This window comes from Lacerta agilis, chromosome 17 (assembly GCF_009819535.1).
Source record: "Lacerta agilis isolate rLacAgi1 chromosome 17, rLacAgi1.pri, whole genome shotgun sequence".
Lineage (NCBI taxonomy): Eukaryota > Metazoa > Chordata > Lepidosauria > Squamata > Lacertidae > Lacerta > Lacerta agilis.
Window position 1 is genome coordinate 2191213 of NC_046328.1, and position 15388 is coordinate 2206600.

General features: G+C 45.9%; 1 protein-coding gene across 4 annotated transcripts in view; it reads left to right on the forward strand.

Moving 5' to 3' along the window:
- Positions 1–15388, forward strand: part of SCARB1 (scavenger receptor class B member 1) — a 58001-nt gene that overhangs the window by 15423 nt on the left and 27190 nt on the right. For all 4 annotated transcript variants that reach the window (XM_033174532.1, XM_033174533.1, XM_033174534.1 and 1 more), the window contains exons 2-7: positions 2162–2319; positions 7799–7940; positions 10373–10576; positions 12381–12476; positions 12921–13036; positions 15029–15195. In XM_033174532.1, the coding sequence (XP_033030423.1) occupies positions 2162–2319; positions 7799–7940; positions 10373–10576; positions 12381–12476; positions 12921–13036; positions 15029–15195 (883 nt within the window). The remainder of the gene's footprint in view (positions 1–2161; positions 2320–7798; positions 7941–10372; positions 10577–12380; positions 12477–12920; positions 13037–15028; positions 15196–15388) is intronic.

The window sequence follows — 15388 nt, forward strand, 5'->3', positions numbered from 1 at the left end:
GGGGAGGATGTCCCTTGGTGAGAGGAATAGGGGATGTCCCAACAACTCTCTGCACCCTTAACAGACGGCAGTTCCCAGGATTGTTTGATGGAAGCCATGGCTGTTTTTAAAGGGGCATAATACTGCTTTAAATGCATACTGCAGAGTAGGCCTTATTTGCAGAGAAATAAGTGGAATGATACAGGCAATATTTTATCTCACTTGCTTAGAAGTAAACTTTTTCTCCCAGTGTTCTAGCCATTTACTACAAAGGCACTAGGATAACTGATGTGAATTAGACCCTGATTTTTTTTTTTTAATGTATAAATAAAATTATATATGGATATTGTTAGTGATTCAGTAACTTAGGGGTTCTGTATTTCCCCTTTAGCTCTGTTTCTCCTTTCAATAAATGCCAGTTGCTGGGAATAATCACAAGTGGGGGGAGGTTGCACGCAGGTTCTTCCTTTGGACTTCCCAGAGGCGCCCGGTTGGAAACTGTGAGACCAGGATGTTGGGCAAGATGGGCCTTTGGCCTGAGCCAAAAGGGCTTTCCTTGTGTCCTTATACATTTATTCTCTCTTCTAGCATGGTTCCTTGCTCCCCCACCATGACGTTTCTTGCAGCAGGCCACTTACGACCACCCTGTAAGGCCTGACCTAGGCAGGCAGCTGATGCCAAAATGGCTCTCCAGCAAAGGATTGTGCATTTGCAGAGTTGTTCAAACACTGATTGAAATACACTTTAACTGAACTGATAAGCGATCAATGTAATTTTGCATTCTGGTTCAGCGATAGGGAACATATGCCCCCCAGATGTTGCTAGACATTGGTCATGCTGCCCAACATCTGGATGGCCACTGGTTCCTCGCAGCTGGTTCCAAGCAGCCTAGCCTGAGTTGCACACAGGGCACAAACACCAGCTCCCAGGGGTGGGGGACTGGCCCTTCAGGGTTCAGAGACAAAGTTACTCATTAATTACAAAATTTTGGGTTGTGGCTTGCCTCATCTCAAAACTTGGGCAGTGCATTCCTCTTATTTTTGGGATTAGATCAGATGCTAGCTCAAAAATTCCCAGAATATGTGCCAAAGAATGTAAATATGGTGCAACTCATGCTCTGCTGATGTGTTCCAGGAGAAATAAACAACTGTATTCTCTTTTACTTCCTCATAAACCAGCGCCTGAAGAATATTGAACAGCAAAATAACCTGGCCATCATTAAGAAATTCAGTGCATGGTACAGTCACCTTCCCCCCTCCTACCTGGACTCCCAGGCGGCATACCTGTCCAATCTAACTATTCCAAAATATAGACGAGCTTTTATGTTGGCCAGATTAGATATGCTACCTTCCGCTGTTCTTGAAGGCCGATTCTCAAAAACACCATTCCAGAATCGACTCTGCCCCTGTGGAGTCGGTAATGTGGAGACTGTAACACATGTACTCCTGTCTTGCCCCTTATATAAAGACCTGAGGGAAGAGATCGTCACGCCGCTTATACTCGCCATTCCAGGCCACTCGTCCGAGGACATACTGTTTTTCCTCCTGGCAGACCAGAATACCCAGACAACGGAGAAGGTAGCCAGATTTGTTGAGAGGGCCATGAAATTGAGGGCTGCCAGCTGAATAACAGTGCCCCCTCATAATTAAGATCTCATTTATTCTTGTTTTAATTGTGCCGAATCCCGATTCAGCTCATTTTATTGGTTATATATGGTTTTTATCAGTATCTGTAATATGTTTTTTTTTATGCAATGGCCTGTGGGCTATGCAAATAAATAAATAAAGTTTGTTGTTATTGTCTTTTACTTCCCATTTGTCCTTCTTTGTTTTAATATCCCCTCCTTTCTTTATTACTCAGTTGCCCTCCTTTTACAGAAACTGGCATATCTGCCTAATTCTCTGCTACTTTTTGGTTAAACGCTATATTGGCTACGTGGCACATAAGATACACTCAGGGCTTTCCTCCCCCAGCCATATGAATTTTTGTTTCTTTTTATTATTACTTTTTATCTTTACTAAATGTTGTTTTTCATGTTTGTAATTTTTTTGTAATTGTAAGGTTTTAAAAGTTGGTTTTAATGTTGTCTTTTAAATGGTTGCAACCCACCCTGAGACCCTAGGGAGAAGGGGAAGTAATGAACAACAACAACCTCTGATGGAGCACATGTTTGTCATTACAGAATGTGCGCCTTGATCCCAGTGGCATGGCATTCAACTTGTGGAAAGACCTCCCGGTGCCATTTTTCTTTTCAGTCTATTTATTTGAGGTGCTGAATCCACAGGAAGTTCTTCTCGGAGGAAAGCCGGTAGTGACCCAACGTGGCCCTTATGTATACAGGTTTGAGCTCATTTCTCTCTGCTTCATCCCATGTAAATATCTTAATATTTTTCTTGTCAATTATCCTGCATGTTGGGCATGAGGAACCTTTGGCCCACCACATCTTGCTGAACTACAGCTCTCATCATCCCTGGGCATTAGCCATCTTTGCTGGGGTTGATGGGAGTTGTGGTTCAGCAACATTTGGAGGAGCAAAAGTTTACCACACCTGATTTTTGTCTAACTGGTGGTGAACAAGCATTTTTAGCCTGCAGACCACATTCCCTGATGAGCAACGAAACCTGCATGCATGGTTAAGGCAGTGTTTTTCAACCTTTTTTGGGCAAAGGCACACTTGTTTCATGAAAAAAATCACGAGGCACACCACCATTAGAAAATATTAAAAAAATTAACTCTGTGCCTATATTGACTATACATAAAGTAATTTTCCCATGGCACACCAGGCAACATCTCGCGGCACACTGGTGTGCCGCGGAACAGTGGTTGAAAAACACTGGGTTAAGGTGACAACCCCAGAAACTAAACAATGCAAAGCAAGCTGGTCAAGAAAACTCTGGTCCATTGTTTAAGCCAGCCTGAATGTCTGCTTTTAGGGCAGAAGTGTCTCTTGTCTACTGGAATATGAGAAATTGGGAGGCTTGGAGAGGCTTTAGTTCAGCTGAGATCATGTGCCAGAGTGAATGAAGAAGATACAAGACTTGCTGGGAGCTCTGAGTAACCTTCATGAAACTCCTTTCACTCTGCTAAAGCTTGAAAATAGGTCCATCCACAAAAACAATTAAGTAGAAAATAAAGCTCATTTTATAGGAGCTTGCCCCTGATATAATTTACCATAACAGAATTGTTTAAGTGAGAAAAAGGGTGTGTGTGTGTGTGTGTGTGTGTGTGTGTGAGAGAGAGAGAGAGAGAGAGATAAGAGCAGAGGAGAAAACAGGTCTATTGGGAGGTGCCAGATCAAAAAGCAGCTGCACCTCAGTCTCAGCCTGAACTTACTGCCTGTTTGGGCCATTCTAGATCCTGGGCTCACCTTTCTGACCATTGCCCCTTAGTCCACAGAAGCCAGTTCCTTGGGTTGCTGCTGGGACAGGTAGTGATAATCCAGTTTTCATATTAATCTTTGCCTTCAGCTGCTGTAAGGCTGGGAATTTAGTAAACTTTTAAATAGTTTGGACTGGTGGAAGATTTAGGAACATGATGTCCAGGTCTTACTGCTTAGCAATTAAAAATGATTAGTCTGTCTAATCCCCCCCGTTTATATATTGATTCAAACATTCCCTTTATTCTTATATTTCACTTATTGCCAAGCTTGCATATGCTAATCATCTCTGAGCTTTGTTTTAAAATAAATATTTCCAATTTATTTTGTTTTTGGTCTGACCCCCGTCCCATTCTGACTGCCAGCATTAGCTCAATGGAGTGAAATTAAAAAACCTATTTTTCCAAGCCAGAGGCACTCCCAGCCCTACCCAAAGATGCTTCTGCCTTTGAAGGAGATGCTGTGCCACTGATCCACTGCGCTTCCCTAATGCATGTTCCCCAGTACACCTCCTTGCTCACCCCCAAGTCCAGACCATTTATAATCAATTCAGGCCTTTTGGCTCTTGGTGGTAGAATATGTGTCCTAGGCCTAGGGTGTTACTAGTGCCCCCACCAGCTGCCCTTTATACAGGGGGAGGTTGGTAGCAGTGGCCCGGCTGCCTCCTTGGGGCATTTTGCTTCCCATTGGGGAGTGATCATTGAAGGGCCGTAGCTCAGTGGCAGAGCACCTGCCTTGCATGCATAAGGATCCAGGTTCAATTCCTGCCATCTCCCAGTAGGGCTGGGCGAGGCTTTTGTCTGAAACCTTGGAGCCACTGCCTGTTCGTGGGGACAGTGCTGAGCAAGAAAGACTAGTGGTCTTTCCGCATAAAGCAGCTTTCAAAGTTCCTATAATTTGGAGTTCCTTTGACGACCTTCTAAGCCAAGAACAGAGTTTGAAACCCACCGGAACAGGTTAGTGGAGGGAGTGATGGAAGACCTTCTTGAAAGCTTATCCAAATCTTTTGCAAAGCACTCAGCAAGGTCTGTTGCCATCTCATGCACAATTTCCCCCCACTGGGTTTAGCTACCAGTATAATGCCAAGCTTGTCCTCTGCGTACGTTGTGTCTATAGTGGCACCCTGGTGCACTTGCGGGGGCTGAATGTATGCATTGTGGCTCTGTGCAAAGGGAATGAAGCAAAAGCCTCTTAGCACAAATGTCTTTGTTTCTCCTTTGCCCAAGATTAGAGTCTTATCCTTCTCCTGCTCAGGCCCCAAGATTGGATTTAAATGGCGCATAGCAAGCAGGGTTTTCTGCTGATCTGCCTAATCCACCATCCTTGTGTCACCCTTCTAGGATTGCCAGCTTCCCTTGCTCTCGGAGGCTCCAGTTCCTCTTGAGAACTACTGGACAGCTCTTGGCAGGCTTGTCAGCTGCATGATGTGAGGTCAGGAACCCCCACCAGTTGAATTGCTCTTTACTGTTCAAAGCACAGGAGCCTCTGTCAAGCAAGGAGCTGGCAATTTACCAATGCTGACAGGTGGAGCCCCTGCATGTGTCTCATTGGCCTTTCAATGCAGTGAGTATGCATGTGCATGCAAAAAATTGCACACGACTGGCACACTTTTCTGTTAAAACTAACAGGTGGCTCTCATGTGCAAAAGCATTGGAAGCATCCGAGGATAGGTTGTGGTCTGAACGGAACACTTCTTCAGAAGTCTTGCACCATCCTCTGTGAAGTTGGTGGTTGAAATATATAATTGGCTTTCCCTTTTAGTTCTCCACCCTTGGCATGTGGATTGGGCTGGACCACGTATTAAAGGTTACATAATCATTGTTCATTTGTTTCAGTATCAATGGCTGCTTTTGTGTGAGGTGTTGATAAGTCTCTCTGTTGAAATAGAAAGTGTTGGGAGGCCAGTGAGCGAAATCTGCACCCATAGGTATGTCTGCAGCACACCTATGATTGTTTTAGAAGTGTCAGGGTGAGAAAAAGGCAGAATTAATGGATGCTGACATCCAAGGGCGGTTATGAAATAAGCCTTGTAACTTACAAAGCAGATAACATAACATTAAAAATGGCCCTAAAGAACCAGTGTAGTGAACTGTAGTGCTGGGGAAAGACCTAGGAGACTAGGGTTCAAATCCTCGCTCAGCCAGTCACTGCGTCTCAGTCTAATTTACCTCACAGGGTGGTTGTGAGGATAACATAGGGAGGGTGGGGGAAGAACCACCTTGCACTCCTTGGAGGAGAGGTGAGAATAATGATGATAATCGCTGAAGTCCGTTATAATGGTGCTATCCAGCCTTCTTGTCTCAAAACATTGTAACTCCTAAACCAGGGAGATCAGAACACAACACTCTTAATCTCAGGATTGTGGGTTCGATCCCCACATTGGACAAAGGATTTCTGCATTGCAGGAGGGTAGAGTAGATGACCCTCGTGGTCCTTTCCAGCTCTACAATTTAATGACTTTTACTGAGTTTCTCACTGGGTTTTTTCTGTTCTGGGCCAGATTTTCCCAAACTGGTCTTCCCTCCAGAAATTTTGGACTACAGTTCCCCTAATCCCTGACTGGGGGGCAAATGAGGACACTTTGTATGTGTATAACTCTTAAAAAAACCTTTCAATAAAATCTTAATAATGAAAAAAAATGTTTTGGAGTAAGAAACACACTCAGTTTTTAGATGCAAATAAGTATTGTATACTCGTACTACCTCAGAAGTGAAACGGAATCCGTTCCAGAAGTCCATTCAACTTCCAAAACATTTGGAAACCAAGGCACAGCTTCCAATTGGCAGGAAGCCCCTGCAGCCAATTGGAAGCTGCGTAAGCCATGTCGGATGTTTGAATTCCAAAGAACGTTTGTAAACTGTAAACCAGGTTTGCGGCATTTGGGAGCCAAAGTTCCACTGTACATGTGAAACTCGAAAAATTAGAATATCGTGGAAAAGTCCATTTATGTAAGCAATTGTTTTCATTAGCTCCTGGAGTTTAATATATGAGATAGACTCATGACATGCAAAGCAAGTTATGTCGAGCCTTTATTTGTTATAATTGTGATGATTATGGCGCACTGCTGATGAGGTTCTCATCAGCTGTACACCATAATTTTGACAATTATAACAAATAAAGGCTTGATATAACTTGCTTTGCATGTCATGAGTCTATCTCATATATTAGTTTCACCTTTTAAGTTGAATTACTGAAAGAAATAAACCTTTCCACAATATTCTAATTTTTTGAGTTTCACCTGTATCTGGAAGTGTCATTCTCTACCATGTGAGAAAAAGCAAGGGTGCCTCTTAAGACTGTGCTTACCATCTATAGTTTTTAGGAGTACTTTTTATTGAAAAATCATGTTGTTGTTTTTTAAAAAAATCTGTTGCCCAATTGGAAGACACTTAAAAAAATTGATTTAAAGGGGTTTTTATTCGATTGACATGAATAGTGAGTCAGTTTTTAAATGAACACAGGAAGCTGCTGCTGTTACTGTTACCATTAATTGCTTGCTAATAGAAGATCTCAAAGTGGTTTGCAATACACATACCCCCTCCACAAAAACTTAATAGACACAAATAAACATAAACACAAATACAAGTACAAATACATGAACATTATCATTGTACCTAAACATCAGGGCTGGCCCACAGCATTTTGTTGCCTGAGACAAACCAGAAAATGCCCCCGCCCCAAAAGCATCATTCTTACAAAAAGCAAACAGGGTTTTATGACAACACAAGACTTCATCCCATTCTTAGCTATATCACAAGCCCTTCAGAATTCAGAAAAACAATATGGATAACTCCTTTATCCCAGTCAGCCATAACTTGGGCAGTACTGTATTGCTATGTTACAAAGTCCACGTAAGTGTGACATCGCCACATGCACCCTCCCTGCAGTCACCTCCAAGCCACTGGGAGGGGAGGGGTGGGACCCACGCTCAGCCATCAACCCAGGCCTAGCACCAGTAGCCTCTGCCAAGCCTCCTTTCTGACCCCCCCCCCGGCTTCCACTGGCAGGGGCAGCCGCCGCTGCTGCCGGTCAAAGTGAGGCACACACCACTACCACCTTGGGCTGCTTGTAAAGTGTACCCACAAACAACATACCAAAGAACATGGTTTGTGCAAGTGTCCAGAGGGGAGAGGAGAGAGAACCAGGGGTGTCCTACTGTGCATGCACTTGCTTCCTTGCGGAGTGGGCCCTAGGCTGTTCCTCTGGGGCAGATCAGTAATGAAGCTCCCAGAGGAGCCCCAGAAGCGACTTTAGTCCACATTGCTTTTAAATTTTGGGTCAAGTGGACCCAGTTTGAGTTGCACGACTCAAACTGATTAATTTTTTGTTGCATATATTTCAACAATCCCAGAGTTTGAGAGTCAGTAGCACAGGTGTTGTAAAGGTGAAGTAGACTGTTCTGCTGAAGATCACTTAAATTCTTTATGCCTCTCTCTTCTACAGGGAGTACAGAGAGAAAACAAACATAACTTTCCATGACAATGATACAATCTCCTTCTTAGAGTATCGGAGTTTCTACTTTCAGCCAGAGCTGTCAATTGGGTTAGAATCTGACTACATTGTCATACCAAACATCTTGGTGTCGGTAAGTCGACTCACACTTGCTGTGATATTTATTTCTAGTTTCTAATTGTTTTTGTTTACCTGGGTTTAAACATATGCTGTGCAGTGGGAGGAAACGGAAAGGGTACAATGTGGTTATAGGTTTTCAATTCCCTGAATACTGGCTTTCCATCTTTGTCTTTTAAAAAAAGAAATAAAAAGAAACACCCAAACATCTAGTGCATATGGCTGAGAAGAGATGCATGAAAGTGTGTAGCCCATTCAGAGCAGCATGTTGAATAGATTTATTGCTTACTAAGGGCTGCAGGAATTTTGATAATCCTACACTGGAAAAAGTCAGAAACGCCACCAGTTACATGTAGGGAAATCAAGGGATAGTCATGGATTGCATACTTAAAATTGATTCCCCCCCCTTTCCCCATTCCCTGCCCTCAACCTTTCTCCCCCCCCCCGAATTACTGTATATACTCGAGTATAAGCCGACCCGGATATAAACCGAGGCACCTAATTTCACCACAAAAACTGGGGAAAAACCGAGGGTGGATAATGCAGCAGCTACTGGTAAATTTCAGAAATAAAAATAAATACCAACAAAAGGCTTGGAAAGAAAGGGTCTGTTACAGGGAGGGCTCAGGGGGCAAGGGGGCATATTGTGTGTACGTTTCAGGGGGCAAAGGGGAATATTTTGGTACGGTTTCAGGGGGAGGGGGCATATTCAGCAAGGAATTAAGGGGGAAAGGGGCAGATTCTGGGATGGATTAAGGGGAAGGGGGCAGATTCTGGGAAGCTTTCAGGGGTGGGTGGAACATATTTAGGGAGGGCTTCAGGGGCAAGGGGGCATATTCTGGGAAAGTTTCAGGGTGGGCAGTTTCTAGGGTGGGCAGAGCTGGGATGGGAGCAGGGGTTAAGAGGGAAGGCTTGGAAAGAAAGAGTCTCTTACAGGGAGGGCTCAGGGGCAGGGGCAGATTCTGGGAAGGATTAAGGGGGGAAGGGGGCAGATTCTGGGAAGGTTTCAGGGGTGGGTAGTTTCAGGGTGGGCAGTTTCTAGGGTGGGCAGAGTTGGCATGGGGGCAAAAGCAACAGGCTCTCGGGGCTGAGCCGGCTCGCGTTCCTGCTCGAAGCTCCTCCTGCTCCTGCTCCTGCTGCCACCATCTCTGTTGGCGGGGCGAGGGTAGCTTCTCCTTCCCCACCGCTTCGCCGACAGCTGCGAAAGGCACAGGGCCGGAAGATTGGAGAGTCGCAGCGCAGTGCTTCTCCGATCCCCCGGTACTGTGCCTTTCCCCTCTGTCACCAGGGCGGGGGGAAGGGAGAAGCGGCTTCTGCTGCTGTCAGCAAAGGCAAGCACAGGAGCCTCAGTTCGGAGGGGCGCTGCGGTGCGCCCCTCCAAACAGCGGCTCCTGTACGTGAGCAGCAGCAGCGGCGTCGGGGCAAGCCCCTCCACCGCGTCTGCTGCTCGCAAAGGCACACACAGGGGCCTCAAACTGTGGCTCCTGTGCGTGTCTTTGCTTTATGGGTGGCAGCAGTGGCGGCGGGAGGAGCCCTCACCTCCACCGCAGACCGCCTCACCCGAGTATAAGCCGGGGGTGGCTTTTTCAGCACAAAAAGTGTGCTGAAAAAGTTGGCATATACTCGAGTATATACGGTAATACCAGAGGCACACTCCTGACTTACATCCCATAAAATTTACTTGTAGGTTGTTGAAGAGTAAGACATATCTGCTCTAAAGGTAATATATCTGAATGAGTCACTATTCTGGGTTTCCTGATTGAAATGAGATGAGCCAAGAACACTGACTCATACAGAGATCTGACAAACTGCCTCTTCTGAGGTAGGTTTCCCAGTTACTTTCATTTACTTTATTTTAAATTACTTACTATTCTGTACATTCCAAGGATAACATATAAAACAACAAAGCAATACAAACACATCATTTTAGATCCACCAGCAAATTCAGAGACACTTCCTATCACATATTAAACCTCTGCCTTAAACAAAATTAACATCCCCTCTCACATATTTTTACCACATACCCAAATGATTTCATACCTGTTTTAATTTTTATATTTCCTGGGTTGGTGACTATAAGTTCCTGTTCATTTTGTATCCATATTGACTGTTCTCATATATACATACAAATTGCAAAAGTCTGCAATCCTAGCTTCCCATACCTGGAAGTAAGCCCTGTTGAATTCAGTAAGACTAGCTTCTGAAGTAGAGATGGTTAACATTGTGCTGTTTCCATGGCATGTTTAGCTGTTGTTGCAGTGTGTGTTTAAATATGAGACATACATAGAAGGTGATTTGTGTATTAGAGAGTTTGCCTGGGGATCAGTTCCCAATACTAGCCAGCAATATGTATCTGTGCCAGACAACATGAGCTCTGCTTATAAGCATCAATGCATGATAACCTGTCTGCCCTTCTCGCTCCCTCTTCTTTCCATCTTTCACAACCAGGCTGCAGCGGTCATGTTGGAGGACATGCCGCGGGGCATTCGGCTGTTTGTCAGCGCCACTTTTGCTGCCTTTGGACAGGGTGCTTTTGTGAACCGGACGGTGGGAGAAATCTTGTGGGGTTACGATGAGCCGCTCATTGACTTCCTGAACAGCATCAAGCCTGGCTTACTTCCCTTCAAAGGGAAATTTGGCTTGTTTGCTGACGTAAGTAAAACCCTTGGGAGGGAGCCTGGGTCTCTGAAGTTAGTGATGGAGGGGCACGGGGGAAGTCATAAAGGGCAAGGCGGAAATGAGAAGAGGATAGGTGCAACAATTCTGTAGCAGGTGCCAAGAGAGGTGTGGGAAGTTGCCTCGCTCCAGATCAAACTATTTGCCTGCCCTGCTCAGCCTCGAAGAGAGCTCTCCCCAGTCACCTCCCATCTAATCCTTCCAAGCAGAGGTGTCAGGAATTTAAGGCAAAATATAATTGGGCACAGTTTCATGCCCGTGGTAAAACAAATTAGCATGAGAGGAAGGCTGTAGGTCTTGCCAGTAACATGTAATTGAAGACTTAAGAATTGCTTCCTGAAGCAGTCCATGGCAGTGTGTGCAAAAGTAAAGCCGGCTTTGCAAGACATCTCCAGATAAGGAATTTCTGGAAGGCAGGGTTTGGTCCCAGCTTAGGGTTACCAGAAGTTTCTGGTTCCCAGGGACAGTCCCTGGATTTGCAAATCTGTCCCCGGACAAATTCCATCCCCGGAATGTCCCCAGATTAGCAAATCTGTCTCCGGGAAACATGGCAGCAGCAGCCTCAGCAGCCCGGAGCCAGCCTGGTAGCTCTGGCCGGCTTCAGGAGCTGCTCGCTGCTGTGTCACAACACATCATAAGGGGACTTCTGGCGAGGTAAAATGGCGCGCGCCATGGCAGCGAGCAGCTCCTGAAGCCAGCCAGAGCCAACTGCGCTACCAGGCTGGCTCCGGGCTGCTGACTGCCTCTGCCATCGCCACTGCCAAAGGGGAACCGGGGAACCCTTTGTTTTGACTGATCAGGGGAGGCTTGCGAGTCGCGGGCGGGCAGCCGTTGCCCAGTTTTTCAAAAACTCTGGGCATTTAAGTTTCACAGGGTGCGAAAGAAGGGCTTTGCACCTTTATACAATATGCATGTGTGCTTGGGCCCAGGGTCTTTTGCCCCCACTACTGACTCCCTGTTGCTACTCAGCTTCAACAACAACAAAAAAGTGTCCCTGGATTCATTGAAAAAAATCTGGTAACCATATCCTAGCTACTAACGCCTTCTGTTGGCTGCTATGGCGGGTATCAGTGGCAACAATGCAGGGACTGGTTCAATGTTTCAGTCTAGGGCGCCTCGTACAGAATCAGACTTTTGGTGCATCCAGCTTAACAGTGTTTCTTCCAACTTCTTCAACCCGGTCCCTGCCAGAAGTTGGATAGCAGTTACCGTCAACCCCAGGCAGCTTGGCCAACCTTTGGAAATGAGGTCAAAATGTCTAGAAGGCACCAGATTGGGGAAGGCTGCTCTGTTCACATAGGCAACATCCAAATTGGGAGCTAGTGTGGCAGAGCGGCTAGAGTGTTGTGCTCATACCTTGGAGACTGAAGTCCAAATCCCTGCTCAGCCATGAAGCACACTGGGTGACCTTGGGCCATTCACCATATGTCAGCCTCACCTGAGTCACAGGATTGCTGTGAGGGCAAAATGGAGAGGAAAGGTGGAGTGTAAATGTAAATGTAATGATAATGATATTGGCAAGGCCTAAGGTCAAGATCTCACCCAGCCCAGCAACCTGAAATCGTTTTAGCTGGCGGTGTCAGGGATTTGGAACATTATGCACAGCTCAGAGGTGCAGCATATACCCTTCCTCTGAGCTATGGCCAGCCTTCCTTGCAAACCCTTCTTAAGAGGGCAATGTATGAAGTGGCCTTCCTTCCTGTTCTCTGCTCTAACCCTAACCCTTCTGAAAAGCAGGTGAGCAAGGCATGTTAATAACATATCTTCTCTTTCGCTGCAGTTCAACAATTCAAATACGGGGCTGTTCACGGTGTACACAGGCATGGAGAACATCAGCAAAGTCCATATGATAGATTCTTGGAATGGACTGAAAGAGGTAACGGCAAACTGCTCTCTTCGTTGAATTGATAAGACTGCAGGTTCTTAAATGGATGTATTCAGCTCAGATAACTTTAGACTGTATCTAGAGTGGCTGCTTTAGTTTTACGCAAGCTAAGAAAAGAAATGCTGCGCTTTTTTTTTTACAGCTTCTGTATGGTACTTTTATGCAGAGACCTTTTCCTTCCTAGTGATTCAGACCTCTGAAGAGTTTCCTGGTACAGTTTGTGATTGGCAAAGAAAGCTTCAAGTCAAGTTGTGTAACTGAATTGAAGGAAAGATTGTGTGGCAGAAAGGTCTGGGGAATTCTTCAGTGTTTGGCATGCGGAGGAGGAGGCCACTGTTTGTAATGAAAGCCAGGCTAACCTCTTTGGCAGAGAAGGGTTTCTTGCTAGACTCAGCCTAGCTTCTGGTTATTCTTAGGGATCCCTTTTCCCTCTAGGTGTCCTACTGGAACTCTGATCAATGCAACATGATCAATGGGACGGCTGGACAGATCTGGCCTCCATTTATGACCCCTTCCTCACCTGTGGAATTGTACAGCCCTGATGCCTGCAGGTAAGATGAGAAGAAATCCTTGCTTGCACAGCAGGGACAGTGCATACGTCTCCAGGTATTGCTGGACTTCACATCAGCTCCAGCCAGCAAAGCCATGCCTTGGAGATTATGGGAGCTGTCATCCACAAATACCTGGAAAGCCACAGGATCCCCCCCCCCAGTTCTAAACTGGAAGCATAGGAATCTGCATTATATCCTGAGCCATACTATTGGTCCATTTGCTCAGTATTGTTCACACTGACTGGCAGGGACTCCAGGCTTTCAAGCAGGAGACATTCCTAGCCCTACCAGGAGATGGACTTGTCAAGAGGACAGGCCATGACTCAGTGGTAGAGCATCTACCATGCATGCAGAAGGCCCCAGATTCAATCCCTGGCATCTCTCGGTAGGCCTGGAAAAGACCCAGCCTGGAGAGCCATTCCCAGTCAGTGCAGGCACATTGCAGTGTTTGTCAGATGACAGAGACCAAAGTTTGCTTATTTTTTGCGGGGGCTTGACACTCCCTTGCACCCACCTCTAGTCTGCTTGAGTTTCATCCCCCATCTCTGTATTATATCTTATAATCTCAACCCCCCACCACCACTTCCCCCCTTTTAGAAGAAGCAGTGCAGAGGCTGACTTGAGGCTTCTGGCCTCTGGTGCGAGATCCCTGCCTCTGACTCAGCTTATTTAGAATATATATCCTGATCAGGGCTGGCTTGAGACATTTTGCTACTGTAGTTAAAATGCCCGGCTGCTGCCCCCACCCACCAACGTGCCCACGCTGCCACAAGCCTTGTCATCGCAACTGTACCCTCACCTGCAGCCGCACCTGTGCTGCTACCATGACGCAGCAGCAGTGGCAAGGGCAAGGGCAGCAGCACTGTGTTGGCTGCATGGTGGGGATTGGATCCACCATCTGTGGCAAATGGCTTCACCTTGCCTCACACACTGGCTGCCCCAATCCTGATGTACCCTTACAGTTCTGGGCACTGGGTGAATACATACATAATTGCAGAACTTGATGCTCTCCGAAAAGGCAGAAATTGATTAAAAACTTGCCTTGAATCATCTGCAAATGGGCTTTAGGCCTGTCAGCAGCTGCCCATGGGAAAAGTTGGCTAAGTCTGAGTCTCTGCTGGGAAGCGGAGTCGTGGAAACATCTCCTGGCCGAAATTTGAGGTCGGCGTGTGCTTTCATGGTTTTTTTTGGGGGGGGGAGGAAATCCTTTGATGAGGTTGTAGTCTCATACAGGAGAAGGTACAGTCCCTGTTCTTACTTGGCAATGTCCCTCTTGCAGCTGCACTCGGAAAAGGCTGCTCCCGTGTGAACGGTTGAATCAGGTGTGGTCCGTTGAGGATGTTGAAACTGGATTCTTGGTATTCCCAGTGGCCTATTAGAGGCTGCTCTGTATGGGATGGGCCAACATCCTAGAAGCCAGGTTGGCTGTCTCTGCAAAAGTAAACGACACAACTTCTAGCTTGTTTGCAGGCACAGTTCAAAGTACTGTTTTTTGTAGTTCTTTGCTCTTTTTATTTTTGAACATAAAGCACTTTATTACATTTATTGCATTTATTTATATATTTATTATATGATTATTTATTCCCTTCCCATTTGTCTGATGCTTTAGAGTTTACATCACTAATACCAAAACATCTAACATAAAGTAGGAGGGGAGAAATGGTGTGTGTGTGTGTGTGTGTGTGTGTGTGTGTGTCAGTCAGACAAAATTAGAATTTGTTAGTTCTGCCCGCATTTGCTTTGGCTCCACTTCCTGTTAGCTTCTCTGACCTCCTCCTTATCAGTCCTACCAGTCCAAATGGGCACCAGACACCACGACCCACTTCTGTTCAAAAGTGGCCAGATAGATAGTTCTAGAAACCTTAGAAGGTGTGCAAAGGGACCCCAGTTTCAGCAGATGTTGTACTGGGCCTCAGCATGTTCAGCTTTCATCTCTGAAGTATCTCTTCTGGTGCTTGGGTGCCCCTCATCTCTTGAAACCCCTGTTTTCAGGTCCATGAAATTAAACTACAGTAGATCCGGGGACTTCAAGGGAATACCAACGCTGCGTTACGTGGCTCCAAAGAACTTATTTGACAATGGTACAGACTATCCTCCCAACGAAGGCTTCTGTCCGTGCCGCCAGTCTGGAATCCAGAATGTCAGCAGCTGTCGATTAAGTACGTCTGCAAAGTATTTTGGTTCCCACCCCCTAGCAATGATCAGGGTTGTCCAATTTGTTGGGGTGGGGGGCTAGAAGTGTTTAGACATCTCCTTCATTGTTCTGTTGCTGTTTGTTTTGCAGGAAAATCTGGTACTATAACCCAACCTTTGCTAGCCTGGTTCCCTCCAGGTGTTTGGGGGATTCCAACT